This window comes from Hyperolius riggenbachi, chromosome 2 (genome assembly GCF_040937935.1).
Source record: "Hyperolius riggenbachi isolate aHypRig1 chromosome 2, aHypRig1.pri, whole genome shotgun sequence".
NCBI lineage: Eukaryota > Metazoa > Chordata > Amphibia > Anura > Hyperoliidae > Hyperolius > Hyperolius riggenbachi.
Genome location: NC_090647.1, coordinates 542,549,081 through 542,565,673, shown reverse-complemented (window position 1 = coordinate 542,565,673; position 16,593 = coordinate 542,549,081). Strand labels below are relative to the sequence as shown.

General features: G+C 44.9%; 1 protein-coding gene across 1 annotated transcript in view; it reads right to left on the bottom strand.

Annotated features, from left to right (window-relative positions):
- The window catches only part of AKAP10 (A-kinase anchoring protein 10), an 89,089-nt gene that overhangs the window by 52,464 nt on the left and 20,032 nt on the right, over positions 1-16,593 (bottom strand). Inside the window, exons 2-4 of the mRNA XM_068270766.1 lie at positions 7,681-7,725; positions 7,334-7,522; positions 5,325-5,852 (exon numbers count right to left, since the gene is read on the bottom strand). Of these exons, the coding sequence (XP_068126867.1) occupies positions 5,325-5,852; positions 7,334-7,522; positions 7,681-7,725 (762 nt within the window). The remainder of the gene's footprint in view (positions 1-5,324; positions 5,853-7,333; positions 7,523-7,680; positions 7,726-16,593) is intronic.

Below are 16,593 nucleotides of genomic sequence, written 5' to 3'. Positions count from 1 at the left end.
TCTATACTGAGGCATCTTATCCTGGCTATCTATACTGAGGCATCTTATCCTGGCTATCTACAGTAAATAAAATTGATTCATGTTTGTGGCAGTAAGGTGACAAAATGTGGAAACTGCAAGGGGGCCGAATACTTTTGCAAACCACTGTATACTGGAGGCGCCTATTCCTGGCTACCTATACTGGAGGCGCCTATTCCTGGCTACCTATACTGGAGGCGCCTATTCCTGGCTACCTATACTGGAGGCGCCTATTCCTGGCTACCTATACTGGAGGCGCCTATTCCTGGCTACCTATACTGGAGGCGCCTATTCCTGGCTACCTATACTGGAGGCGCCTATTCCTGGCTACCTATACTGGAGGCGCCTATTCCTGGCTACCTATACTGGAGGCGCCTATTCCTGGCTACCTATACTGGAGGCGCCTATTCCTGGCTACCTATACTGGAGGCGCCTATTCCTGGCTACCTATACTGGAGGCGCCTATTCCTGGCTACCTATACTGGAGGCGCCTATTCCTGGCTACCTATACTGGAGGCGCCTATTCCTGGCTACCTATACTGGAGGCACCTATTCCTGGCTACCTATACTGGAGGCACCTATTCCTGGCTACCTATACTGGAGGCGCCTATTCCTGGCTACCTATACTGGAGGCGCCTATTCCTGGCTACCTATACTGGAGGCACCTATTCCTGGCTACCTATACTGGAGGCACCTATTCCTGGCTACCTATACTGGAGGCACCTATTCCTGGCTATTGAATTCCAAATTCCGCATCGGGCCCCGAGGTTTGAAGCTACGCCACTGGCCATAGACGCTGAACAAGCATACAAATCTGACAAGATTAGCTGCATGCTTGTTCCTGGTGTGTGATTTAGACGTTTCTGACCAGAAAGATCAAAAAGGAAATGGTAGCTTCCATAGGTCTCACGCCTCAGGTTCCTTTTAAGGGCAGCAGATGAGGGAGTAGCCTATCCAAACTATCACACATGCTGAAACAATGTCCCAAATGGGGCCTAACCTGAATGTACAATTAGCAACTCAGTCAAGTCACTCATCGATCAGCTAGGTGCAATATGTGTAGTCACCAGTAATCGATTGGTCTCAAGAAATTTTAACTTGTGTATATAAAGTTTTTGGCATTAGTATATTGAGCATCAGTACTGTTCATGCCTATTATAATACACAAACGTATTATAAAAGATACACTGTCCTGGGTGAGAGGTCCTGGCTAATCCCCCCCAGTAGCTGATGGCAATAAGTCAATATGCTCTGGGGTGTAGCTATTCACACCACAGGAAAATACAGTGCAATAAAAATGCGAGGAGCTCTATTTTGGGCCATTTGCTGGGGGAAATTTTGGTGGGGGGTTGCTCTTTATTATTTTTCATACACTGTGTGTTTCATTTTCCTGACGAAGCTCTGTTTATAGAGTGAAACTAGTCCTAGTCGAAGATCTACACCAGCACTGTATATATGTATAGATCACCCTTAAGGGGTCCATACACCTAACGATTTTCCCACCGATATACAGCAGATTCGATCACTGTGTTCGAATCTGCTGTGAAATCGTTGCGCAAACGCTGACAGAACGATCGATTTCCGTCCGAAATCAATCGTTACCGTCGATTCCCATCGATCCGTCCGTGTGGAAGATTTTGCTCGATCGCCGGCTGGTCGGGAATGCGTTGATAGCGGCGTTCGAATGCCTGACGAAAGACGCTAACTGCAATACATTACCTGTTCTGCCGGCGTGTGTCCCCGCTCTCTCCGCTGTCTTCTTCTCCGCTCCGGGCTCCGAGTCCGGCTGGCTTCACTGAACTTCCTGTCCCGGCAGGAAGTTTAAACAGTAGAGCGCTCTCTACTGTTCCCCGGACAGGAAGTTCAGTGAAGCCAGCCGGACTCGGAGCCCAGCGGAGACAGGGGACTCGCGCCGGCGGAGCAGGTAATGTATAGCTGGTGGAGGGCGCCAGCTCCACATATGGTGAATCGATTTCATGCTGAAATCGATTCACAATCTGTTTGCAGTAAAGGCAGCCATACGATCCCTCGCTGATCAGATTAGATCAGAGAGGGGTCTATCTGTTGGTAAAGGTACCTTTAATGGTTACAGTGGAAACATCAGCACTAACAATACACATAATGCAATAACTGCACTTCAAAGAGGGGGGGGAACCTGCAGTTAATCTTTGGAGGGGACAGGACAGGGAAGAGACAGAGCAGGAAATTCAATTTTATTTGGAGTGTTTAGGAAAACCACTTGAAAGCCATTCCTGCCATTAACAACGAACACCAGAAAAATTACTGACAACTGAATAAAACTAATAGAGGTACACTGCCCAAACATTAACCACTTCACCCCACAAGCTATTTTACATTTCAGCTATCCTCCCATTTATTTGGCCATAACTTTATCACTGCTAATCACACCCAAATGATCTATATTGCATTATTTTCACCACAGGCTTTTTGAGGGCGATACTCGTTTTTAGTAATTACTTTATTTTCTATGCATTGTTAAAGAGGAGCTGTCAGCCATACTATCTCAGGAAAAAAAACACAAATATATACCGTAAGTAGATAAATACTTGCTCTACTTACATAACATATGTATTGCACTGTCCACGTTATGATTCCTGTGAATTTTATAAAGGAAAAGTAGAGAATCCTATTCTAGACAGTTTCCATATTTACTGTGGCTATTTTGAAGCCAGTCGTGATGTAATATCCACCCTTAGTCGCCTCTGCCTCATTTGCCCGCCCTTCACTATAGAAAGTGCATTGTTTCAGCCTGAAAAATGTTGGCCAATTAGAGAGGAACAGAGGTGTGAGAGGGAAAAACAGGAGGCAAAGAGGCTTCAGCCAATCAGGCTGCATTAGTTAAGTCTGAGGGGAAGAAGAGAAGCAAAAAAGACAACCCAGCATGCCCTGCAACTTCTCTTTTGTGTACCAAATTGTCTGTGTACCAAATAAGAGTCAGGTAAATTGGGGAATGATAATTTATCAACAAGAAAAGTAATAGTGATTTTAACTTTTGGACTGCCTGATTAGCATCCTTATTACTTGTTTACCAGATAAAAATAAAGAATTGATTTTTGATTTTATGCACAACAGTTACTCTTTAAAGGATACTCGAACTGACATGTGACATGATGAGATAGACAGGGGTATGTACAGTGCCTAGCACACAAATAACTATGCTGTGTTCCTTTTTTTCCTTTCTCTGCCTGAAAGAGTTAAATATCAGGTATGCAAGTGGCTGACTCAGTTCTGACTCAGACAGGAAGTGACTACAGTGTGACCCTCACTGATAAGAAATTCCAACTATAAAAACACTTTCCTAGCAGAAAATGGCTTCTGAGAGCAGGAAAGAGATAAAAATGGGAATTTCTTATCAGTGAGGGTCACACTGTAGTCACTTCCTGTCTGAGTCAGAACTGAGTCAGCCACTTGCATACCTGATATTTAACTCTTTCAGGCAGAGAAAGAAAAAAAAGGAACACAGCATAGTTATGTGTGTGCTAGGCACTGTACATACCCATGTCTATCTCATCATGTCACATGTCAGTTCGGGTATCCTTTAAGGAAAAACAAGAAAAAAATGGAACAAAACCTATTTCTCCAAATCCATCCCCTATAGTTTAAAAATAAGCAAAGCTACTGTAAATAAAGCCCACACATTTTATTTGCCCATTTGTCCCGGCTATCACAGCACTTAAATCATGTTCCTAGTACAATGTACGGCAACCATATATTATTTGGAAAAAAGGTGAATTTTTTCTGTTTTGTGTTTTCTCATTGTACCAGATCAAAAATTGGTTCTACTGATTGGGGAGGTAAAACCAACACTACCTCCCTTTTTAAATGACAACAAAATGGAGACACCGAGAGCCCAATATAGTGTAGTAAGTACTGGTAAATGGATATGACAAGTAAGTATGCATTTATACTGACAAACATGGGATACCGTTCAGGTAACCACTATATCAGCAGGTGGGGAGATTAGACCAGTCCCCACTCAGGATTAAGGGCCCCTTTCCACTAGAGAGATTGCTGAATCGCAAAATCGCAAATCGCTAGTGATTTTTAAATCACTAGGGTTGTTACTTTATCACAGAAATCACGAGAAGTATTTTCCACTACAATGATTCGATTTGGAAATCGCAATCGCTTTCTGGAGCAATTTTTACAATAATAATGCAATGCAAATGAAAATCGTAAATCACTATCGCACAACAGCATTAATGAAAAATTGCAATCGCAGGCGTTGGTGATTTGTGATTGCGATTGCTAGTGGAAAAGGGCCCTAAGGGTTCTTTTCCACCATGAAATGCGATTGCGATTACGTTTGCGATCGCAATTGCGGTTCAATTTCCACCATGCGATTGAGCTACTATACCTATTATAGTACAGCTCAATCGCATACAAAACGCAGCAGGACGACGATTGCGCTTTGACCAAAATCGCATCGCACTAATAGAAATTGCTGCTGCAGTTTCCATTAGTTTAATAAACCTTGCGATCAGAATCAAATCGCAAATCACAGGGTAGTGGCAAAAGGCCCTAAGAAGTCGCTCTCTGTAGACAGGAAGTAAGGGGCAACACCCTTCCACCAAGGGTGGATTCAGGAACTAGGTAAGCAGACAGAGGCACTAGAAGAATAAAATATGCTAAAATGTTAAAATAAGAGGAGGCAGTGGTGGGCTTACCTCCTCCAAGCAGACACATACAAATGTTGTGTAAATTCAAACAAACGTTTTATTTGTATACTCCAGAAAGAAAGGAGCCTCTGTGAGAATCGCTGAGCTTTGTACCAGACCTGTGAGTTTTATGCTCCTTTTATATTGCCTGATGAAGCGGGAGTGCCTGAGAAACGCGTTGCACTTTCTGGAGTATACAAATAAATTTGTTGTTTGAATTTACACAACATTCGTATGTGTCTGCTTGGAGGAGGTAAGCCTACCACTGCCTCCTCTTATTTTAACATTTTAGCATATTTTATTCTTCTGTCGCCTCTGTCTGCTTACATAATCCCTTTTTAAATGTTTTTTTTACCATATTTTATACTAGTGTTGGTGTCTCCGCTGAAACTATCAGTTTATAGTCTAGTCCACCCTGGAGGGATGTAACCCTTACTTCCTTCCTGTCTACAGAGAGTGACTTATTAACCGGAGTGGGGTCAGGTCTAATAGTGGTAATCTGAGTGGTGACTCTTGTTTGTATTCATTTATACTTAATACGTTTATTTTCAAACTTTAACATTCTACACCACTGTGTCCATATTTTGCCCCACAAACCACCCGAATGCCTGTACATTGGCTTCTTACCCTTCATGAGTTTCTGTGACATGCTCTTCAGTCCTTCATCTGGTGGGCTGTTTGCTGTGTGAAGTGTGGAAGACTGTTCATAGGAGGGTAACCTTTGATCCGCGCACAGTTCTAGCTGGATGGTTGGCGTTCTTCCCATCTTCTGCTTGGTCTGCAGATGATTCAAGGTGACCCCTTGCTTGGCTGGGGAATCCAGTCCTTTTAATCTAGACGTGTGCTGTGGGGCTTTAGAAGAATCTTGGGCCTGCTGATCAGCTGATGGCATGTCCGGTCGCTTCAGAGATGGGGAAACTGGTTCCGCCAAGGAGCTGTGCTTGACTGTGTTTAAACTGTAGGCTCTGATTCGAGACCAGGTAGTAGAATTAAAACTCTTTGCCTCCAGCCAGAACTTTACTAAATGTTCCATTCTGCGGAGTTCCATAAACTGGATAAAATACGGGAGAGCCACATTGTCCTGCAGCACCTGCCCCAGTGTCTTTGAGAGGCTAGACTTTGCATCCTGGGATTCATAGTTCAGACATGATCGGCCTGGAGAACATTTAAAAAAAGGTTCAGTAAACAAAGAACGAAATAAAATCAAAACAAAAAACAAATAGACTAGCATGTTCAAGGATCAACCTATTAATGGTATGGACCGCTTGCCGGAATCACGTCACGCAGGTGCAATGTCTGATCGTGCCACCCTAAAGTCACTGAGCTGTACCTCATAACATGTATGCTCAGTGGCATTTTCTTACTTTTTAAACAAAATAAACCTACTCATAAGGAACGTTTGTAATGGTGAGTGCTGCTGGGGGAGGGGTCAGGGGAGCAACATTACTTACCTACGTGGTATCCCCCATCTTTTCAAGCGGACCACAGCTTCTGGGCATTTGTAATTCTCAGCTGGAGTCACGTGCTCACAACGCGATGCATGGAGGGAGAGGTAACTACATCGCTGTACTTGCATCTCCCAGGCTACACCTCCCGGCAGGCAATTTTTATGGATAAACAGCTGTTAGTCTGTGTACAAAGCGTACTATAGTTCTCGGCAGAGGCGGACAGTGAGGAAGGGCAGTCGATTGGCCATGGCCGGTCAGCTCGCCTAAGGTTATTTTTCTTTCCCACTCCATTGTTTGCCACTCCATCACATCTTCTCCCCCTCCATAGCAACAGAATGAGTCACCTAGAGGCTAGCGAAGTGTCTGTACAGAACTCATGCCAAACTGTCATGTATGGGGTCGAGTGGGGGCCAGGCAACATTCACTGTACACATGTACCCAACTTTAATATTTCATACGTTGAACTGAAACACTGGCTTTAATGTTCCCACAGGAAGCCTGAAACCAGTGGAATTGCATGTGCTTGCGCAGGCGCAGAATGCTCCCAGCCACGGAAGCACGATGGCGGCGCATGTGCAGAAGAGCAAACCGGGAGAACGGAGCAGCTGAGAGGACGGCGATGGACCCCATGATCCTCATGGGGCTGGAGGAAGCAACTAGTAAGTGTAAATTATGCAATTACACTGGTCTCCTGTTTACTTAAAGGGGAACTTCAGCCTAAACAAACATACTGTCATTAACCCCCTTGCTGTTCCAATTCCCGCGGCAAGGGGGCAGCAGCGCACTTTTTTTATTTTTTTAAATCATGTAGCGAGCCCAGGGCTCACTACATGATAGCCGCTGCTCAGCGCCATGCCCCCAGCCCCTCCGAAGAACGGGATCTCCTAGAGGGCTTCCCCGGTCGCCATGGCGATGGGGCGGGATGACGTCACCGACGTCAGGACGTCACAGGGAATCCCGATCCGCCCCTCAGCGCTGCCTGGCACTATTGGCCAGGCTGCGCAAAGGGTTTGGAGGGGGGGGGGGGGGCGGCGCGACGCGGCGGTTAGCGGCGAATCGGTAAATGCACGCAGCTAGCAAAGTGCTAGCTGCGTGCAAGGGAAAAAAATTATGCAAATCGGCCCAGTCTGAAAACGAAAGCAGTGAAGTTTTAACTATAAAACGTAAGCTTTGAATCTCATTGGTTACCTAGGTCTCCAAAGTGTTCAGCTTCCATGTGAGTTGGCTGCTTCTTGAGAGCAGCGGTCCTGCTGCTTGAGTAGGAGTCCATGTTGGCCGATATGGCGTTGATGGCCACATGGCTTGGTCCAGCTGCCTCCAGTAGGGCATTGTTTTTTGGGCTCCTTGATGGGGAATGTACTGGTAAAGGTGCTGGATCTGGAAAGACAAAAATACAGTATATAAAAACAGAAGAACATAAAAACATCTTCCCAAGTGACTTGACTTGCAGACCATCCATGTGTTTCGAGTAGTGTATGGACACCTTCATATTACCAGCATATTACTAATCTCAGAGGTAAACAAAGAAGAACTACCTTTAAGTATTTTGACATCTGGTTTCTCTTGTTCTTTTCCTTTACCTACAAAGAAAGAAAAGTGTTCAGTTATAAGTGGGGCTGCAAGACTCATACATTCTTTTCAATGCTCCATTTCCACATCTCCCCTCTTTAAATCTCTGCACTGGCTCCCTATCCCATTCAGGAGAAGTTTCAAGATTCTATGCCTGGCCTACCCTACAACTTGTTGCTTGTTCAGAGGTATATACCAGGCCGCCCCCCTCTGGACATCCAATGACCTTTACCTAATTGCCCCTGCATTTCCCATGTGCGCCTTCAGGATTTCTCAAGAGCCACCCCACCCTTTAGAACTCCCTTCCACTGTTTAGATATGCCCCCTCCTTCAACACATTCAAGCAAGCCCTCAAAACCCACCTCTTCAAGATCAGTGTTCTCCCCAGGCTCTTTTAGCCAGGTGCTCCACCCGGCTAGATTTGGTGACCACCCGGCTGTCATCGGCTCACCTCCTCCTATTCTGTAAGCAGAGTTGCCCTGCATTTTCATCTCAACCCACCCGGCAACTTTTTCATGCCACCCGGCTGGAAAAAAATTCTGGGGAGAACACTGAAGATGACCTACTCACCCCCTACATTACAGTAACTATCTACTGAATACTTATTTAAAAAAAAAACCTCTACCTAGTGTGTCCATCTCCCCTGCCCTTAGAATGTAAGCCTTTGGCAGGGTCCTCCCTTCTCTAGTTTATTCTACATCAGTGTTTCTTAACATTTTATTGGTATGTTTTAAAACCCTGTACTCACCAAGTACCCCCTAGCACACTAAACATTATCACAAGTACCCCTTGACAAATACATATTTAATCTTAGTACATGATAATTGTTTCTAAACAATTTCCAAGCATTTAATTATCTAAAATACGAATTTGGTGTTTAAATAAGATTTGTCAATTTCTAAAATTCTAAATTTGTTATTCTCGGTTAAAGCGGACCCAAACCAAACTTTTTTTTTTTTATTCAAAATATTTAGTTGCACCACTCTGACACATACACAGAAATAAACACTCCTGCAAGCCTATGAGCATTTCAGTGCATGCTTTTCACCCTTCTCTTTTCATAACTAGGGTTATACAGGTGGCAGCCATTAGCAATTCTCTCCTTTGACAGACACCACCTACTCCACCAGTCTGCCGGATTCTGTCCCAGCAATATGAAAGGAAGGGAGGGGTTCCTCCAATAAATGTAAAATATTTTATATTTGTCATCATGCAGCTGAAAAAAAGGCTGCTATGTATTATTATTTAGACAATAGATTTTATTTCTGAAATCTTGTATTTATAATTTGGGTCCACTTTAAGTATATCCAGCCTGAGTACCCCCTGAAACCATCAGAAGCATCCCCTGGGGTACGCGTACCACACGTTGAGAACCTAAGTTCTACATGATCGTGTGCGCCTTTCCTTTGACCGCCTCATACTTGTGTTCCTGGGCCTCCCTAACCAGCCCAAAGTTTGATGCGTTTCCTGTAACTACAATGGTCCAGGAGCCAAGTACATGAAAATGACTGACAATAGACAACTTGTGTAATCCTACCCATACTGGAAAGGCTGTATGTTTGCTGCTGGATAATTACCGCACAATAGATTGTATGAACACGTCTTGTTACACGTTGGTTTAGCGCTGAGCATGTCAGTGTTATTCCATCCCTCTATTCACTAAAGAAACAAGGCTTTGTCAACACGCAAAACAAAGGGGGTTGTGTTTCAGTCCACCGCTTATGTACTGCGTTCAGTCAGACTGGTTCTATCCTTCTCCAATCTCATCCTCACAATCCTAAGATGCTGTGCTCACAAGCAGGAAGATTAAAGACGAAATAACACAGCCTGGAGGAAGGTTAAATACAGCAAACAGAACTACTAGACAAGTAATTACACTTCTTTCCTTTATACTGTATATTAACATGCGAAGTTGGTGAATATTATAGGATAGGAAGATGTACACAGGCACATAAAACAAGAACAGGCATCTGTGCCAATTTATCAACTGTCTATTGCAAGGTACACACCATACAATTTTCTGGCAGATTTACCTGCCAGATCGATTTTTTCCAACATGTCCTGTTTCGATCGATTTTCATAAAGTGAACGGGAAATTGATCAGAAAATCAATCGAAATTCAGATCGGACATGTTGGAAAAGAATCTAGCAGGAAAATATGCCAGAAAATTGTATGGTGTGTACCTAGCATAGGGGCCTAGCGCACACCAAAAACCGCTAGCAGATCCGCAAAACGCTAGCGGTTTAAGCATTTTTTTCTTTTTATGAAGAAGCGTTTTGCGGTTTTGTGTAGCGTTTTTGTGTAGCGTTTTTGTGTAGCAGATTACAGATATTGTTACAGTAAAGCGGCTACTGAACAGCTACTGTAACAAAAACGCCTGGAAAAGTGCTCAGATCTGGCGTTTCATCAAGCGTTTTGCGTTTTTCCTATACTTAACATTGGAGGCAGAAATGGCTCCAAAATCCAAAAAATGCTGCAGCCCGGGAGTATGCGTTTCTGCAAAACGCTAACCGCTCTGGTGTGCACCAGCCCATTGAGATACATTACCCAAACGTTTCCTCAGCCCCAAGCGTTCCTAAAAACGCAACGGAACCGCTCTGGTGTGCCCTAGGCCTAAGCCCATTTACCAGTTGCTTCCGGATCACGTGTGGCCAGTGAGAGCTGACAGTATAATGTCCGTCCTGCTGGTTCACAGAAGCGCTCTACCATAGGCCATATGGGGGAATGTATAAGCCTGCCCGGGATTATCACAGACTGCACAGAAGGGGCGGACATTGGAGCATTACAATTCGGCTTCTGTGTATAACATAGGAGCTGTTCACTCTCCGCTTAGCAATGAGCCAACAACGGACAAAAAGTGTCTTTTCTCCGCTCTAGTGAAAACAGAGCCTAAGGGCTCATTCACACTACAGAACACATGCATGAAAGCGATTTCGTGCATGCGCTGCCATCGCACGGAATGCATGTAGTGGTGCGCTAAAGCGCAGATGTCAGCAGCCGTATGCATCGGGAAACCTGTGCGTCAAGCGATAAAATGTTCCCAGATGTGTTACACAATAACGCATGGGGACGCACTGCTGTTATGTAAATGGTAACAGGAAAGTCAGTAGACTCATGTTGCCATAGGGATCGTACGATATGTGCGTTACATCAAAACTGACGGCGCATCACATAAGGTGAATGAGCTCTAAAGGCGGCCACTAATGATCCAATCTTTTTTGTCCAATCTCAGGCCTCATTTACATTAGGCAACACAGACGGCCGTGCGATCGGAAGGGAATGCGGTGCCATACGCTGCTGATTCCATTCATTACAGTGAATGGGATCAGCGCTGCGCTTTTTTAAAAAAATGTGTGCAGCAGTGCGATCGCACAGCGCATACAGTCTGAACGAGGTCGTACCACTTCTAGGTGATATGAGGGAATAACTTTATTATCCATTCAAAGTACATCCACGCAGTTTACCCCTTTACTACATAGATTTGGTAAGATTCAACAAAAAAGATTGGATCATTAGTGGACACTTTTAAAGAGGAACTGTAAGGCCTAGTTCACACTACAAAACGCAATCTCTTAGCTTTCTAGATTTTGCAAAGCGATTTTTAAAGGAATGTGCGTTTTTGCACATTCGTTTAAAAAAAAAAAAAAAAAAAAAAAAAAAAATCACTCCAAAAATGGTACAGGCACCAAGTTTCTGATTTTATTAACCACCCTGGTGTTCTATTAAGATCGCCAGGGCGGCTGCGGGAGGGTTTTATTTTAATAAAAAAAAAATCTATTACAGTTGGCTGCATGAAAGCCCACTAGAGGGCACTCCAGACGCGTACTTCTGATCGCCGGAAACAAGAAGGGCCGCGATAAGCGGCCCTTCTTGTTTTGCTTTCCTCGTCGCCATGGCGACGAGCGGAGTGACGTCATGGACGTCAGCCGCCTCCGATCCAGCCCTTAGCGCTGGCCGGAACTGATTGGTCCAGCTGAACAGGGCTCGGGCGGCTGGGGGGGACCCGCTTTCCCCGCTGCTCATCGCCACAGAGCGGCAGCGATCAGGTAGCACACGCGGCTGGCAAAGTGCCGGCTGCGTGTGCTGCTTTTTATTTGAACAGAATCGTCCCAGCAGGGCCTGAGCGGCACCCTCCGGCGGTAATGGACGAGCTGAGCTCATCCATACCGCTAAGGAGGTTAAATTCGAAATGCTCCAGTGAGAACACCCGCATAGGGTGACACTGCTGTAGTGCTTTGCTGATCGCTGCCGATTGGCAAAAAGCACAATCGCTCACAATGTGAACCAGCCCTAACAATGTATAGCAGAATTTAGTAAATTATTCAGGACACCAACTTTTACACCAGAAACAATGAGCAAACACTGACTAAATAATTTCTAAATGAATATTGTGAAAAAATAATAATCACAAGGAATTTTATTCATTATGTTATTTTGACTACAGTTCCTCTTTAAAACAAATATGAAAATAAACGAGAGCATAGTCCATCTGATAAACAATGCCACATACCGTATATACTCGCATATAAGCCGATCTGCGTATAACCCGAGGTACCCATTATTCCCTCAGAAACCAGGAAAAAGTGATTGACTCGCATATAAGCCCCATCCCCAGTATAGGATGTTGTAGGTACAGGAGGTGCACAGGACCCACCTTTTAGGCTCAATGGAATGCTCAAAGCCCAAGGGAAGACCTCTGTGCTGCTTGTGAACTCTCTTTCCATACGCAGTCTCTGCTGTGTATTGCTGTAGGTTTTTAAAGTTTTTTCAATAAACAGGCGTTTTATATGGAGTTGCCCAGCCTTCTGCATTCTCTTTTTGCCTACCCCTCCATAGTGGCCAGATGTGCCCCCAGTAAAAGGCACTCTTCCTCCCCAAAGCTAGATGTGCCCTGAGGAAGATACAGCTGTGTCTCAAGATGCCACTAGATGTCGTCAAATATGAGACAGCTATTGTTACACAGGATGAATCCCGATCATTGTACTGCTGACACGTTGCTTGCACGCTCCGTTCCACAAGTCAGGGGACACAGGTGGTCTTGAGCAGTGCACTCTCCTCTGCCAGTAACAAAACCTGCTCCATCAGTTCTGCTCCACTGACTCACATTTAAGCCGAGGGGGATAACTTTACAGCATATTTTTTGTGCTGAAAAATCAGGCTTATATGCAAGTATATAAGGTACATTTTTTCCAGCCAATATCCGACTGATTCAATCACTTAGAGGGAAACTGCCAGTTACCCATCGTCCCAACATTTTCAATTTTGGGCAATTTATTGATCAAAAATCCGATCGGAAATGTCGAACCATCGCCATGGGAGCGTTTGGAGTAGGCGCAGTAGGGAACTGATGCCCAATAGTTTTCTGTTGAAATATATTGAAACTTAATTTGCCATGTGGTGCGAGAATGTAATCCAACCCAAGTAAGGTGCACACAATGGTTTTGAAGGTCACTGAACACCTCCCTAAAACCAGTCACTCAAAAATTCTATTTAAGTTCAGTTTCTTGACACTCAAATCTTGCCCAACATACCTGAAGGTTTAGTTCCATCACATCTCTCACAATCTTACATCAAAAGAATCTAATAACTTGATCGCCCCCAGAGTCCATCTCAAAACCTTTGGAGACAGAGCCTTTTGTCATGCTGCCCCTACATTTTAGAGCTCCTTGCCACACCCAATCAGGAAATCTACATCCCTGGAAACATTTAAAGTGTAACTGTCGGGCATAAAATCCAAAATCTATTTTTATCTGGTAAAGAAGCAATAAGTAGATGCTAACCAGGCAATCCAAACGTTAAAGAAAAAAAGAAAAAAAGAAAAGAAAATAAAATAAAAAAAAATCACTCAATTTTCTCCAGTTTCCCAGGCTCTTATTTGGTACATGTGCCACACAAAGGAAGTCGCAGGGCATCCTGGGTTTTCTTTTTTAACTTTCCCCTCAGACATAACTAATGCAGCCTGATTGGCTGAAGCCTCTTTCCCTCCCGTTTTCCTCCCCCACACCTCTGTTCCTCTCTGATTGGCCAATATTTGTCATGTTGAGCCAACGCACTTTCTACTTCAGAGCTGGGTAGGAGTGTCTGAAGACTTGGAGGAGGGCGGGCAAAGCATACACAGAGTAAGGGCCAGTGCACACCAAAAACCGCTAGTGGATCCGCAAACGCTAGCGGTTTTTGAAGCGGTTTTCCTGAGGGATTCTAGGCATCTTTAGAGAGATTTTAACATGCCTAGCGTTTTTTGGAGTGTTTTTGTGTAGCAGATTTATATTTTGTTATAGTAAAGCTGTAACTGAACAGCTTCTGTAACAAAAACGCTTGGAAAACCGCTCTGATCTAGCGTTTTCCAGAGCGGTTTTTGCACTTTCCAATACTTAACAATGAGGCAGAAGCCTTTAGAAATCTAAAAAATGCTGCAGCTCCGAGTTTGCGTTTGGGGGGAAAAACAAGCCGCTCTGGAGTGCACCATCCCATTGAAGTACATTAGCCAAGCGGTTCTCTTCCCCTCTCCCAAAGCATTTTAAAAAATGCTCAGAACACTCGTGCACCAGCCCCTAGGGGAGGAAGTTATGTCAGGATTGGCTTCCAATATAGATACTGTAAATCACTACAATTAAATTGTGGACAGTGCAATACATATGTTATGTAAGTGCAGCAAGTATTTATCTATTTTTTTCTGAGATAGTATGGCTGAGAGCTCCTCTTTAAAGGACAACTGAACTGAGAATATGGAGGCTGCCATATTTACTTATGTTTAAACAAGTCCTTGACTAAAGTGATGGAAAATCTCAGCCACGTCCCTCCAAATGTTAGATGGACCCCCCGATGCCCATGCATTACTACTTAGGCCCCGTTCACACTTGCGGTTTTGTCAAAACCGCACCGGATGTCCGGACCGCACCGGAGCCGGACCGGACCTGATCCGTACGGTTCCTGTCCGGATCCGGTCCGTTTGCATCCGGTTTCCGTGCGGTGTGAACACGGTTGCGGTCCGGATCCGGTTTCTTAAGGAGATACCATCCTGTAAATACCTGGGGTCTGGGAGGTCAGCAGAAGGGTCTGGGGTCATTGTTGGAGACAGGTGGACGTGTGGAGACCATCCGTGGATACAGAGACTGCAGTTGGGACCATGGATCCAGGCATTTTTTACTCGTAAACCTGGGAATTCTCTCCTTCCTGTTGTTCGTCTCCTCGTTATCAGACATCAGACATGTTGCTGCCAAAACGAGCTCCAGCATGAAATCGCTGCTGCCCCACTCTTTGAACGCTGGGCCCATGTGGTCCCAATCCAAAATGCATAGGAAGTGGGGTAGAACGTCCGGTTTTTGTAGCCAGTGTGTTGTGCGCTCTCCGGCTCTCATTGCTTTGTATTGGCCGGATGGTGCAGTCCGGCTCCGCTCTGGATACGGCTGCCGGAGGAGCCGGACCAAAAAATAGCGCATGTTGGAACGGACGCCAGAGTCCGGATCCGGTCCGGCAGAACGGACGCATGTGAACGGACGCATAGGCTTTCATTGCTATTGCCGTGCGTCCGTTCCGTCCGTTCTGCAAGCGGTCCGGCTCCGGCACGGCGATTCCGGACGGCCACCGCTAATGTGAACCGGGCCTTATGCTGTCCCCTGAGTGTTTGCTGCTGTTTCCAAACTCTTCTCTCTCATAGGCACCCCACGTGGTCACTGGCGTATTGCATGTGGGTCGCGTGTGCGTGGCGGCAGCCACATGGGGCGCCAATCTAACATTTGGGAGGACATTGCTCGGGGAGGTGAGCCAGTGTCACGAGGGGGATTTCCAATAGATTTTATGCAGAAATTGATGGGGAATCAGCCTAAGGTTTATGGCAGCCAATTGATCTCTTTTTCTGTGGAGCCAGTACAAAAAATTATCCGACTCCAGCCCAGACTCCTCATTTTGTGAAACCACCGACTCCAACTCCAGCTACCCAAAACAGATCTGACTCCTTAGTCTAATACTTACCAGGGCTGTGGATTTGGTACAAAAATCATCGAACTCCCGACTCAGACTCAGTTTATGAAACCACTGACTCTGCCTCCAGGCACCCAAAATTGCTCCGACTCCGAACACCACAGCCCTGTTCTGATCAGAGAGAGATCTGTCTCTTGGACGATTGGCCGAGAGTTTCTTTGTATTTGAATAAAGCTGGATGGAACGATCAGCAGGAATGTCATTAAATCTCGATTATAAACTGGCATGGACATGTAATATATAAAACCTGCATTAATGCATCTCATTAAGATTCTGCTTTCAGCATGCTAATGTGCTTCTGAGATTGGTGGCCATGCCATTTACGTGCTGCATTGTTTAACTGACATTTGTGAATGCTATATTTACACTAGGTGTGGTCTGACGCAACACACTGCTGAGGGATGAGGTGTTGTTCCATCGACAGCAGGTAAAGGAAGCTATAACATAACTAGTCACACAACACTGACTACTATAACAGCTCAGGCTATTTCATGACTTAGGGCCTGTTTCCACTACGCGCAGATTGGATGCAGAAAAACTGACTCCAATGAATGCCTATGGGCCCGTTTCCACTAAACGTGATTTTTCTGATGCAGATTTTCCCCATAGGCATTCATTGGAGTCAGTTTTTCTGCATCCAATCTGCGTGTAGTGGAAACAGGCCCTTATTGATTTCTGGCCGCCTGAAAGACAACCTATATTTTAGCATGCCTACTCTCGGGGGGGTGTCAACATACAACTCTCACTGAAGGTAACCACAGATGATACGGTTTTCTAAAACTATGCGGTACAGGTAGACCTGGTTAAGGGCTGGTTCACACTTGTCAAAATTTGATTCTGTGGGAACAAGTGAAAACATTTTGTTCAAAAATACCTTGTTTTTGAGAAAATTTATTGT